The sequence below is a fragment of the Magnolia sinica genome, chromosome 5 (assembly GCF_029962835.1).
Source record: "Magnolia sinica isolate HGM2019 chromosome 5, MsV1, whole genome shotgun sequence".
NCBI lineage: Eukaryota > Viridiplantae > Streptophyta > Magnoliopsida > Magnoliales > Magnoliaceae > Magnolia > Magnolia sinica.
In genome coordinates this window covers 8,635,078-8,649,456 of record NC_080577.1, presented here as the reverse complement: position 1 = coordinate 8,649,456, position 14,379 = coordinate 8,635,078, and the positions used below count along the sequence as shown (strand labels likewise).

The window sequence follows — 14,379 nt, the reverse complement described above, 5'->3', positions numbered from 1 at the left end:
CACCTGTTCCCAACACACTACCGTTTTGCGTAGTTTAAGATGATAATTAATACTCATAATGCTTTGCAGAGAAGAGAAATGGCGTTATTTTGGTAATTAATCCTAATGATGCCGGTAGAGAAGTGATTTAAACTAACTTTGGAAAAGCGTGAACCGTTCGGGTCAGCCATGGTGTTGATTTTAAATCTACCCCGAACATTAGGCGGGTGACCCCACCTTACACCTAAGGTTCAAAAAGCAAGTCCATCCTTGTTTCAGGTGGACCACGCAGCTGGAAATAGTTGATAAAGAAAAGCTCACCCTCCAAACTATTTACGTTTGTGTGGCCTACTTCAAAGATAAATGGACTTGAATTTGGGCCCTAGGCCTAAGTTTTAGGGTGGCATCTGATAATTGGAGTGGATTTGATATAATCTCTATGGTGGGCCATGTAAAAATCAAGGGTGGACGTCTCTATTCCAACTATTTTCCTGCGGTGAACGTCCACTGAATCACAGGTGGGCTTGATTTTTAAGTTCTGTACCCAGCATAAGATTACAAATCTAATGGTTGGAGTGGATCACACATACATCTATCAAGCTGAGCCCCATAAAAAATCAAGATAGTACGTCCGCTGAAATTCTTTTTTTCAATAAAAGTCCAAGTTGAAGTACCGTTTAATGTCCAGCCAGCACGTATCATCCAACCTTTTATGTAAATATGACATCCAACCCGTCTGATAGGCTGGTCCATCACAAGCATTACTTTTTGTAAAACACCACAGCAACTATATATATATATATATATATAAAAGCCTTTAGGCTAAACACAATTTGGCTGATTTTGATGGTGGGAATTTCTATCTTAGCTATTAGAATTCTTTCCTTCTAGGTCTGCGAAAGCAATTCCCCGTTACCCTTTGTAAGTTCATGCAAACTTTATACTAATATTTAGGAAGAGGAGACGTGTGAAGGGAGAGTAAATGTAAGATGAGCTGTATGCTATTATAGATTTGGACCATCCAACTCAAAATCAGATCCATGCATTAGATAGATTACACGTCAACATGCCAGGGTTAAAAAAGAATTTGATGATCTCATGATCAATTATGTCAAATACTTATGAAAAGTGTTGGTTGCTAATAAAATAGTCCAACGCTCTGGATTTAACATGCATAAGTACTTTCACTTGTACTTCATAAGTACTTTCACTTGTACTTCCCTTACAAGTGTAGTTTCCTAGTTTTTGGTGCATAATTTTTTTCCAACGAGTCTTAACTAATGAATGGCCTAGATCTTTAACAAGTGCGTCACTTTACATAACCATGAGAGGCATTTTAAAATCTCTCAATGTAAGCATACGTATCATGCAAAGGAGGAATTTTTTTTTTAATTAAATGCACAGCTAGTTGGACGAAAATGCAATGTCCAACTAGTTGTGTGTGAGCATTACTCTTTATTCACATAAAAAGAGTATAACTATTGAACCAAGTATAATGGTAATTTAGTCTTAAAAAAACCTTCTCAAGACTTGCTAGAAGGTTACCCTCGGAATATTTGGAATGTCAAATCTCTTTTGATAATTTAACCATACAATGCCGTCAGAACGGTCAAAATCCCTTCCTCTATATGGACCGCGAGCTGCTCCTCTCAAAAACCACCATTGCTCTCACAGTCTCTCTCCCTCTCCCTATCTGTCTCTCTCAACACTAGTTATGGAAAATCCGATAAGGTTTTCGAGCTGCCGGGGAGTCTCTTTCGAGATCCATCACAACCAAATCAGCCCATTTGCAGTCCCAGCCCCGCCAGTGCCAGAGCGAGATGGAAGGTGGGTTTGGTTTCCATGGAACTCGGGGAGGAGCTCTTTCCGAGTATTTCCGACATCAGATGCAATTCAACGTTCCCTAAGTCAACAAAGTAGCCATTTCTGTGATCTCACCGATGATGAAGATGATGACGAAGATAACCACATAGCAGAAGAAGAAAAAGAAAACGACATCGAGAAACAGAAGCCTAAACAAGACCAAGATTATCTAAAACAGCCCAGCAAGAAAGAAATCTCTGCTGTCAAAGCAAAACCACCGACAGAATCAAGGCTGTCTGTGATACTCCTAGACCAAGGCCTGTTTACAGTCTACAAGCGGCTCTTCGTCATCTGCCTAACGCTGAATATACTAGGCCTGGTTCTTGCCGCCACAGGGCATTTCCCCTACGCGAGGCGGAAGGCAGCCCTCTTCTCTATAGGGAACATACTCGCCCTCACGCTCTGCAGGAGCGAGGCCTTCCTCCGCCTCGTCTTCTGGCTGGCCGTCAAGGCGCTGGGCCGGAGCTGGGTCCCACTCCGTCTCAAGACCATGACCACTTCATTCCTCCAATGCCTTGGTGGGATCCACAGTGGCTGCGGGGTCTCTTCAGTTGCATGGTTGATATACGCTCTCGTCCTCACACTCAAAGATAGAGAAAATACGTCGGATGAGATTGTAGCTGTTGCATCGGCAATCCTATCTCTACTCTGCCTATCTTCCTTGGCTGCATTTCCTCTCGTCCGCCACCTTCACCACAATGTCTTCGAGCGGACCCACCGCTTCGCCGGGTGGACCGCGCTTGCGTTACTGTGGTTCTTCATCATCCTCACCGTCTCCTACGATCCAATCTCCAAGTCCTATGACATCCGTGGCTCTCGGCTTATAAAAGAAGAAGAATTCTGGTTCACTTCAGCCATCACTCTTCTAATAATCCTACCTTGGCTAATGGTTAGACGGGTCCCAGTCACTGTCACTGCCCCATCAGGCCATGCCTCTCTGATCAAGTTCAATGGAGGCATACCGGCCGGAATACTGGGCAGGATCAGCCCTTCTCCCTTATCGGAATGGCATGCATTTGGTATCATTTCGGATGGAAAGAAAGACCACTTGATGCTTGCTGGTGCAGTCGGAGACTTCACAAAGTCCCTTATCGCCGACCCACCTAAGCATTTATGGGTCCGGTCATTGCACTTCGCTGGCCTTCCTTATCTTGTGAACATGTACCAAAGGGTGGTATTGGTTGCAACAGGGTCCGGCATCTGTGTCTTTCTCTCCTTCCTCTTACAACCATGTGCGGCTGATGTGTGCCTGGTCTGGGTGGCGAAAGGGGTCGAACAGAACTTTGGGAAGGAAATCAAGGAGATGGTGAGCGGGTTTCCGAAAGAGAAGGTGATCATCCACGACACGGCAGTCTCCGGCAGGCCGAACGTGGCAGAGATGAGCATCGACGCAGCAAAGAGGTGGAAAGCGGAGGTTGTAATCGTCACCAGCAATCCACAAGGGAGTAGGGACGTCGTGAATGCATGCAAAGGCGCTGGAATAGCTGCCTTTGGGCCCATTTGGGATTCTTAATTAATTGTATATGGATCGGTTTGCTGATTCCACATTCGCGTAGATCTGTACACATCAACAAGTGGGCACACGTGCAACTATGAAACACGTGCGTGAGGTTTGAGCTTTCCTTAAGGTTAGAACTAATGCTTAGATCTTCTGCTTAAAAAATCAGATAATTTCTCTCTTTAGATGAGCTACTTCTTTCAAAACAAGGACCTAGGCATGTCCTTAAACTGTTTGTAAGGAGACTTTGTGAAATACTTCCCTAGATGGTCAAGGCAGTTAGTAGTTAGGTGTATATGAAGCTCCCTAAGTGGATGGTCAAGGCAGTTAGTAGTTAGGTGTAAATGAAGCTTAATCCTCCGGTGCCTAACCTCAAGATGGGGCGGTTTCAGATGACATTGTCTCTATATTTCCAAGCCTTTAATTTGTTTTGTTATGCTGTGTCTACACGACGTGTGAAATAACATGATTTTTACGGAAGAAGATCTAACCAGTGTCCAGTATAGATCACATGATGGAAAGATCAAATCTCACAATTATCGTGGTTTTGTATATTTTTCCTAGGCCCATTTTCAAAAATCACAATTATCAGACGATCATAGACATCGATTTCGTCAGTTTCTCAAAATAATTGTCACCCTTAAACCACTTCTGTTTTCTGACGTTGCTTTGAGGACCATTGATTTGATGGTTGCAGATCATCCTTGAGCGATGCACATCTTCTGAAATTTACATCCACATTAGGGGAAAATTGATGGACGGTCCCGATTGATAAGATAGCATGCTACGTTTCATCTCCCTGAGAAGGGACCATCGGTGTGTTTCGATGAAAGAACACTCCTAAGTCGTACCTTAGAAGGTGTTGGGTCTAAAACCCAGCTTCCTGCTGACGTGTGGCTGCAGCCACCATGAAACAAAAATCAGCAACTTTTGGAAGAAGAAGAAGAGAGAACAGCAACTGCCTTTTGGAATGAGAAAATCGTATTACACTGCTGCCTATTTATAGGCTTTCTTATTGTGTGAAATTACTAAACTATCCCTGTCTAGATTCATCCTAGGGGTAGCTAAATAAAGAAAAAATAATTCAGAGAAATCTAGAAAGAAATCTTCATAGCTAGCAATCTAATCTTAGAAGAAGAAAAAATCTAAGCTAACAGCTTGCTGCACACGGTTTTTGGATTTGCAAATCTCACCGTATCTAACACTCCCCTTCAAACCAAAACCGGCTTCATTCCAAGCATTGATCTAAGTCTCCTGAATGTGTCAGTTGGCAATGCTTGGGTGAAGATGTTACCACTTGTTCAGTGGTGTGACGGTATTCCAGCTTAACCAAATTCCGCTTTACTTGATCTCCAAGAAAGTGATATCTTGTGTCGATGTGATTGCTCCTTCCATGCTGAACTGGATGTTTGGCAAGTTCGATTGCCGACTTGTTGTCCATGTATATAAGATTCCTCTTATGGATGCTTCAACTCTTTTAGCAGATTCCTTAGCCAGATCGCCTCAGATACTGTGGATGAAGCTGCTACGTACTCAGCTTCACATGTGGATAGGGCGACCACTCTCTGCTTCTTTGAATTCCATGTAAATGCTGTCGACCCAAGATAGAAAGCATAGCCTGTGGTACTTTTTCTTTCATCTTGGTCACCACCCCAATCACTATCAGAGTATCCATACAACATCGCTTCATCATCATATGGATAAAAGAGACCGAATTCAATAGTCCCTTTGATATACCTCAGTACTCGTTTTGCAGCTAGCCAGTGTGACTCTTTTGGGGCTTCCATATACCGGCTTAGAAGACCAACACTGTAGACTATATCTGGCCTAGTGATTGTGAGGTACCTTAAGCTTCCGATTAGGCTCTTAAATAGGGTTGAGTCGACGTTTCTTCCTTCTCCATCTCTTGTGAGCTTCAGGCCTGTTGTTACAGGTGTATTTACGGCTTTACAGTCGACCATCTGAAACTTCTCAAGAAGTTCCTTTGTGTACTTCTTCTGGGATATGTAAATGCCGTCGACTTGTTGCTTCACTTCAATGCCCAAGAAGAAAGACATCAATCCACCATCAGTCATCTCAAACTCTTTGAACATAGCCTGCTTGAATTCTTCAAACATCGCCTGGCTGTTCCCAGTGAACAGCAGATCATCAACATATAAACAAGCGATAAGGATATCACCACGGGCATTCTTCTTTGTGTAGACTGCATGCTCATACGAACATTTGACGAAGCCATTCTCTTGAAGATAACTGTCAATCCGTGCATTCCAAGCACGGGGAGCTTGCTTCAACCCATATAGGGCTTTCTTTAGCCGATACACCTTGTGTTCCTCCCCTTGCATGACAAATCCTTCAGGCTGGTCAACGTATACTTCTTCTTCGAGTACCCCATTTAAGAATGCAGATTTCACATCCAGTTGGTAGATCATCCAACTGTGATGAGCTGCAAGGGAGATAATCATTCTTACAGTGTCAAGGCGAGCAACTGGGGCGAAAACTTCTTCATAGTCTACCCCATATTTCTGTTTGTAGCCTTTTGCTACGAGCCTTGCCTTATATCGTTCGATCTTACCATCGGCGTTCCGCTTGATTTTGTACACCCATTTGAGACCAATGGTCTTCTGGCTTTTGGGGAGTGAGGTCAACTCCCATGTTCGATTCTTCTCGATGGCATGAATCTCTTCTTCCATCGCCTTTCTCCAACATTCTTCATTCACAGCCTCCTCGAATGTGAGAGGCTCGTGGTCCGCATACAGGCAGAGTAAATTCACTTCCTCAGTTTCTGCATAGATGTCGTTGAGGCTTTTCATTTTAATGGGAGCCAAGGGTGAAGGAGAATCGGATGAAGATGTGTTGGATGAATTCTGATTTGATGAAGTACTTCCAGAAGAGATGGAGCGTACTCCTGGACTTCTGCGATCCGAAGGGGGTGATGTGGGTGTCTGCTCTTGCTTCTCATGTCTCTCTTCTTCATATTCTTCAACCTCGATTTGCTTTTCTTTGGCTGAGTTTCCCTCGTTCCATTTCCATGCTTCTTCCTCACAAAATACCACATCTCTACTCACCACCAGCTTATTGGTTAGTGGGTTGTAGAGCTTGTATGCCTTTGACTCTTCGCTGTAGCCGATGAAGATGCACTTCTCGCCACGATCATCAAGCTTTTTCCTTCTTGCTTCTGGAACTTGAGCGTAGGCAACACACCCATAGATCTTAAGGTGTGCTACGCTCGGTTTGTATCCACTCCATGCTTCTTGCGGTGTCTGGAATCTAACACTCTTAGTCGGACACCTATTGAGCAGATAGGCAGTACATGCAACTGCCTCTGCCCAGAAATTCTTTGGCAGACTTTTCTCCTTCAGCATGGTCCTCGTCATATCGAGGATGGTGCGGTTCTTCCGTTCCGCAATTCCATTTTGTTGTGGCGTGTACGCTGCAGTATGTTGTTGCTTAATACCATGTTCCCTGCAATATTCTCGAAAAATATTTGAGGTGTACTCCCCACCTCTGTCAGATCGAAGAGTTTTGATTTTAAGACCACTTTCTTTTTCAACAAGGGCCTTAAAATTTTTAAAAATAGTAAAAGCAGCAGACTTCTCTTTGATTACATACACCCATAATTTTCTACTGAAATCATCAATGAAGGTAATAAAGTATTTATTACCTCCAAGAGAGATTGGATCTAATGGTCCACAGATGTCAGTGTGAACCAACTGCAACGGTTCTCTTGCTCTTCGGGATACTCCACTTGGAAAGGAGTTCCTTTGTTGTTTCCCAAGTGTGCACACCTCACACACATGTTCTGAAGCTTCAATAGTAGGCAAACCATGCACCATGCTTGATGAGGACAGAAGTTTCAGGCCACTGAAATTTAGATGGTCAAAGTGAAGATACCACATTTAGGAATCATTCTTTACTTTTCCATAAAAACACTTCTCAAGCATTGTGTTTATATGGAGAGGAAACATACGGTTCTTCGCCATCTGGACTTTTACAATCAAACGTCCATGCATATCTCTAATGGAAAGAGAAGAGTTCTCCATGTGTATGACATACCTTTTTTCGAGGAGTTGTCCGAGACTCAGTATGTTACTTTTCATGTTAGGCACATAGTACACATTAGAGATATAGTTTGGAACACCATTCTTCTGAAAGATTTGGATTTTACCTTTATCTTTCACAGGTGTTTTTGATGAGTCTCCAAACGTTACATCGCCATGAACTCCTTCTGTGAGTTCCACAAAGAGTTTCTTGTCGCCGCACATGTGATTACTTGCACCCGTGTCGAGATACCATACATCATGCTGATCACTACCTTTCTCTTGTGCAAGGAGAAGTGTGGAGCTTTCTTGTTCATGGCTTGATGCTTCGGCATAGTTGGATAGCTCGTCTTGAGTCACCGGCTTGCTCCAGCAATCAGATGCATAGTGGCCAAGCTTGTTGCAATTGTAGCATTGGATGTTCTTTGTATTTCCTCGTCCATGCATAGATCTACCTCTACCATTTCCTCTTCCACGGAAATTGGTATTTTTCTGCTGGTTTTGGCCATGGCTTTGTTGGTATCCGCGCCCTCTGCCTCTTGCGCGATTGTTAGCAAAACGTCCACCACGTTGTGAACTTCCACGTCCACCATTGTTATTATTCAGAGTCAATCTTGACTCTAAAGCTTGTTCCATCGGCATGGAACTGACATTCTTCTGCATTCGTTGCTCATGAACTTGCAACGATCCCATCAACTCCTCAATGGAGAGTTTCTCAATATCTTTTGATTCTTCGATCGCCACAACCACATGCTCAAACTTGGTTGTGAGGGATCGAAGTATCTTTTCAATAACTCGGACATCTTCAATCTTTTCACCATTTCTTTTCAAATTATTAACAATTACAAGCAAACGTGAAAAATAATCAGTAATATTCTCACCTTCCTTCATGTGAGTTGCTTCAAACTCGGCTCTTAATGTTTGAAGGCGAATCCGCTTCACTCGATCTACACCCTTGAAGATGGTGCCAAGGGTATCCCATGCTTGCTTGCTTGATATTGCTTCGGCAATCTTTTCGAAGGTGGATTCATCCAACCCTTGATAGAGGAGAAACAAAGCTTTATTGTCTCTCTTCCTCTGATTTTTTAGAGTGATCTTTTCTTCATTGGTGAAGACGGCTTCTTCTTCCATAGTGGGTTCTTCATACCCATCCGTGATGATTTCCCATAATTCTTGCGACCCGAACAATGCCTTCATTTGGATGCACCATTTTTCATAGTTGTCCTTTGACAACTTAGGAACCTGCGGCTGGATTGTGCTAGCCATTTTTTCTATTTTTTAAAGGAATGGCTGTTTTTTTTGAAAAAAAATGAAGGGAGATGGATGAGATAGAAATCTGATTATTTTTTTTTTATAAAAACAGATTTTTTTTGGCTAAAATCTGATTTTTTTTTGCTGCAATCTGATTTTTTTTGAAAACAGATTTTTGCTACAATCTGATTTTTTTAAAAAAACAGATTTTTTTGCTGCAATCTGATTTTTTTTTCAATCTGATTTTTTTGAAAACAGATTTTTGCTGGAAACTTTTTCTAAAAAAATGAGACCTGTGGGTTATGGGCCCACCACAACTAACGTTTCAAACAAAACCTAAATAGTAGGCTTGATAGATTTTACAAGCAAAAAATCTGGACGTTTCAAACACAATCTGGACAGAAAAAACAAAGATGAAGAAGGAATGCAGTTCAGCCTCCTCACGGCTGATTTGTTGTTGGGTATTTGCAGACCCAAAACTGGTAGTGCAAGACCTACTTTTTTCTGATGAGGCCCAAGGATCAGTCGCTCTGATACCACTTTGTTGGGTCTAAAACCTAGCTTCCTGCTGACGTGTGGCTGCAGCCACCATGAAACAAAAATCAGCAACTTTTGGAAGAAGAAGAAGAGAGAACAGCAACTGCCTTTTGGAATGAGAAAATCGTATTACACTGCTGCCTATTTATAGGCTTTCTTATTGTGTGAAATTACTAAACTATCCCTGTCTAGATTCATCCTAGGGGTAGCTAAATAAAGAAAAAATAATTTAGAGAAATCTAGAAAGAAATCTTCATAGCTAGCAATCTAATCTTAGAAGAAGAAAAAATCTAAGCTAACAGCTTGCTGCACACGGTTTTTGGATTTGCAAATCTCACCGTATCTAACAGAAGGGTCATTTCTCAACCCATAACTGAAATATGGCAGATGGGGCCGAGAATCTAGACTGTCCATCAAGTGGGTCCTGTCAGTAGATTTCCTCTGGTTGATAACCATTCTGAAAATGTGATCCTATTCATCAGTTCTATGCGTTGCCGTTCATGTAGGAAGGGTAGTCAGTTTCATGCGATGTTGAACCATGGGTAATCAATGGATAGGACATAACAGATGGATGGTCTGGATCACTCCTCTAGTCTGTAGATCATTTGGGCAAAAGCTCAGGGAGTTCAATTATCAAATGGGACACGCACAAACAATGAAACAATGGACTCTTACGTCTGTTGAACGGCCTTAGTTTTTTCGCGAAGTCATCTACACTGTGGGTCCGACCTAGTACACGGTTGGGATGTCCAACACGTGTGCCATATGTGGCTACATGCGAAAGGGTGAGTATGGGCCAGCAAATCGGCGTGAACTGCACGCGGAGTGGATTATTAAGGTGCTGGAACATTTATTTATTTTTTACGCACGGGCACACACCCCCATACACCCACGCCGTACACCCCCACGCACCCTTGTGGGATTTCACCGCCTATGATACTCGAACCCCTGTGGGGTTGTTGAAACTCTGTAAAGTCTACCACCCGAGCAACAATAAGGATCCAAGGCATTGGAACATTTAGAGAGGCGAGCTCATGTACATGTCCATCGTTCTTTTGAGTTTGGACCACGATCACTTTAATCAATGTTGAAATCCTGTGTTTGGGGGTTTGAAGTGGATTACGTTGATATCGAGATTTTCTGTTTGGGCAACCCCTTCTCAAAGGGAAGCTGTTTGGCCGGTGACCCCAACACCATCAGGCTAGCTGATGTCAAAGCTCTCTGGGCCCCACCATGATGTATGTGTTTTATCCACGCCGTCCATCCATTTTGCCAGCTCAGTTTAATGCATGAGCCCAAAAATGAGATAGGTCCAAAACTTAAGTGGACCACACCACATGAAACAGTAGGGAGAATGATGTCTACCGTTGACATGTTCTTAGGGCCGACAGTGATGTTTATTTGTCATCTAACATGTTCATAAGATCATAGACGGACAAAGTTAAAACACAAATATCAGCTTGATCCAAAACTTATGTTGTATCGGGAAGTTTTCAATGTTAAGCAATTAATCCCAATTACTTCATTGGATCTTCGGATCTGCTTCATTTTTGAACTCCAGGCATCAGCAGGGAAAATGAATGTACTACGTGAATAAAACACATACATCATGATGAGGCCCATCTACCACATAAATAAAACGCATACATCATGATGAGATCCACGGAGCTTTAGCACCAACTAGTTTGCTGCTGTCGGGGTCACCAGCAAAACCAGTCCATTACCCAACGCATCCATTGACCACAACTCAAAATTGACTCGGGCTGAGTTAGACCAAATCCAATTTGACACGGCGAGTCACCCAACTGAGATACCCTTGACTTGGCCGAGTCATGGTGGGCGCATCACAACAACTCGACTCGAAACCGGATGAGTTTGCCTGTTTCGCCAGCTCTTAAATCCATTTGCAAAAAGAAGCGACAACTTTATCAAAACAATTGAAAGTTCCTTGTTCTGTACAACTTTATCTCACCCGGGTAGTACACGGTCCAAGCGATCATGGTCTTCAAGGCCATTCTACACCATTCCACTCCAATTGCTGAGTGCGAAACGCGGGGTGTGAAAAGATTTTCTCGAGACTGAAGAAGCGACTCATGCTCGTGTTGGAGTTTGAGACCGTGAATAGTATGCCCTTGCTCAAATTTTCTATAATAGACCAGCCTAGCCTAATTCATGAGTCAGGTCATCTCGTATCTTCACTGTAAGAATTCTAAAAGGTAGGCCTAAATGATCAATGGTCCAGATCTCTTCAAGGTTTGGATTATATATGTGATCGGGCATACTGGTGGCCCCAACTTAAGCTGTGATTAATCTAAACTCATGTAAGGGGCAGTGCATGTTGAAATTCTTTACTCTCAACAATTATATAAATATGTGTGTTTCCTCAAGCATATATTGTTAGAAATAAAGAAACTTGTACATAACGGAAGATAGAGGAAAAAGATAATGAGACGATCAAATCTATCAAGTTCAAAGCTTATATTAAATAGTAAATATCTTAGGACAGATTTACTGCCCTTTTTTTGGTAGTTCCAGCAAATGTAAACATAGAAAATCTACAAATTATCTTCAGGATACAATAAACTCTCAATCCAAATTTCAACACGAAATTTTGCACATTTAAGTGGTAAATATATCTTTAGATTTGACACCGATATGTCATTCAAAGTAAATGATTGTTTATCATCAAAGGACATGACTCTTTATCATATAATAGTTATTTCTGAACAAACAATTATTTTTCATGAAAGGACATAACTTTTTGTCATATAGTAGTTATTTTTGTACTTTTTCAGACAGAAACAGTCATCCAATAGTATAAAACCCAGTGAACGCTGGGAAATCAACGTCAATGCTGATTTCGTTGCAGTTTTTATAATGGGGGTGATTTGGCTGATTTGGATTGATAATGCAATTGATTTGGAGTCATCATTTAATTCGAAATCTCGCAGTCGGCTAGAACCTACAGAATACGTAAGCTAGACAATCCGAAGACTTTCTTGCTTTAAATTGACTCCTGATCTTCAATTCGAGATTCTAAGTAAGGGACTTTGGTTATAAAGAGGGAATGTATTAAGCACTATTTCTACCCATACAGGTATATGGTCTCTACTTCATGTGGTGAAATATTCTTAGGGGATAGAATGACAAGATTAGATGGGACTAAGCGGACTCGGATTTCTGATATGGTAGGGTTCGAAAATCCGGCAAACCACAGAGCATATGTCTGGGAACATCTAAAGGAATCTTAAACATATGATGATGATGAAATACGGTCTAGACTACCATGAATTTATAATGTGACAGGATCCAGAGTTCTGGTAAGTCATAGAGCATACGTTTAACGGTGATCTAGAGGAGTAAGGGGGTTGAGAAGGGAAGTAATGATGTGATTTGATGGAATATGAATGCTAGTGATCTTCAGCTTGTACTTGAAGAGACTTGGATGTTTTGGTCTGCTATGATTAGGTTTAGCATGAGTGGGTGTGAGAAGCCAAGGGATGGGTAAAGAGGTTAAAATGATGGGAGCTTGAAGATTCAAGCACTCTTCACTCTCACTTGCTTGCTCTCTCTCTCTCTCTCTCTCTCTTAGGGGGTGGCTTTTGTTGGTGGTCAGATGATTTAGTTGATCTTGTTGATTGATTTTAGTTGTTGGAAATGAAGATAAGTGAAGGCTATTTATAGCCTTTTGAGATGACATTTTGGTAATTCTAAGGGTTTTGGAGGGTGAATGATGATGTGACAACTTGATATTAGTTGAGGAGAGGGTAATGCTATATGACGTTACCTTATTGGTCTGTTAGGCTTAGTAGGATGGTAGATAGGGTGAATTTTGAGGGTAATTTTATGAAAAAGTTGACTTTGAGAGGGAGAAACAACTGTTGTAGAGGGGCACATCTGTTGAGGCAGGGTGGTAATCGGATTACTACCGGCGGTAGTCCAACTATTGCCCGACCATTGCCCGACCATTGTTGACTTCGGACTTAGCTTGTGGGCTTTATGTTGGGCTCTGAGTGCTGGCTTTTAGCTTTTTGGGCTTTTTGGACTTTTTGAGCTTTTGGAGTTTTTGCGGAGATATTTGGAGTAGTGGGTGACCTAGGTTTGGTTTAGCTGAGGTTTGAGGTAAGGTGTGGGGTTCAAGTTTAGTTCCTAAAGATCATACATGTCTTATGAAGTTGCTAGCCTAGGTGGAGTGTCTACAAATCCTTTCAGACAGAAAAAGTTGAATACTATCACAACCATGTCACAGTTATTCTCAATCAACACTAAGGTTAAAATACTTCATCGTAGACCATAGTTCAGTAAAAACCCATTTCCTTACCATTTAACTACATACTCTATTTATGAAATTTTTTTATTATTAATATATTTATTTACTTATTAAAATAAATTTTTATTTTAAAAAACACAACATATACATGTTGAAGCTTCTTTCCTAACATAAAGGTTTAAGGGCAAGACTACAAAATTACATCTATAGCCATGGTGTCTTTACCGGCTACGATTTCTTTTATGATTCATCTACCCATATTTATGATGGCGGGAATAAATGAAGTTTTACATTCACGGCTAACCCAGGTTAGGTTAAAGTAGGCAAAGTTGGTCTACGCCTGGGTTGCATTTCGGCTAAGACTAATGGACTGCAGGATGGGCCTCGGCGTGACTTTTGAGGCATGGAAATCAGGTCCTAGGCTCAGGTAAAATAATAAGACTTTATCCATTAGCTGGGCCTATTGTTGGGCTTGGGCCTAGTAGCCATGGCTGCATCAATTTTTGAGCTAAGCTTGGCGGATGTCATTTTGGCCTGACCTGGTCCTAGCAAGTGAGGTTGGTCTTCATATGTACGGCTTATATCCTGCAAACATGCCATTTCATTGGGCGAGCAATGCATATTGACCAAAGCTGTTGTTTTGATTCGTTTAAGTCCTCTTTTTACAAGTGTGGACCAGTCGATCAACGAATGGATAAAGAATATTTAAGTGGGGTACGAGTCCTTACCTCTATTGTAGACTCTGAGGAGTTTCAACATGAGGTCTTGGGTCCGATACCCATAGGTGGTGAAATCCCACCATGGCCTGCGTGGGTATGTGTGTCAGGTGTGTGTTAAAAAAAATAAAAAACATTTAAGTGCGAAATAGGGATTTTTTTATAGGTGGGTCTACCGTGACCCCGCTCAAACCTAGCCCATTGACATGAGAGTGTTACAACTATGTA

At 41.9% G+C, this 14,379-nt stretch overlaps 1 protein-coding gene across 1 annotated transcript; it reads left to right on the top strand.

Moving 5' to 3' along the window:
* Positions 1–1,693: 1,693 nt before the first annotated feature.
* LOC131247198 (adenylate-forming reductase 03009-like) lies at positions 1,694–3,466 on the top strand. The gene has a single exon (XM_058247620.1). It carries the CDS (start codon positions 1,694–1,696, stop codon positions 3,353–3,355), a length of 1,662 nt encoding a protein of 553 aa, XP_058103603.1. The 3' UTR covers positions 3,356–3,466.
* Positions 3,467–14,379: the final 10,913 nt, after the last annotated feature.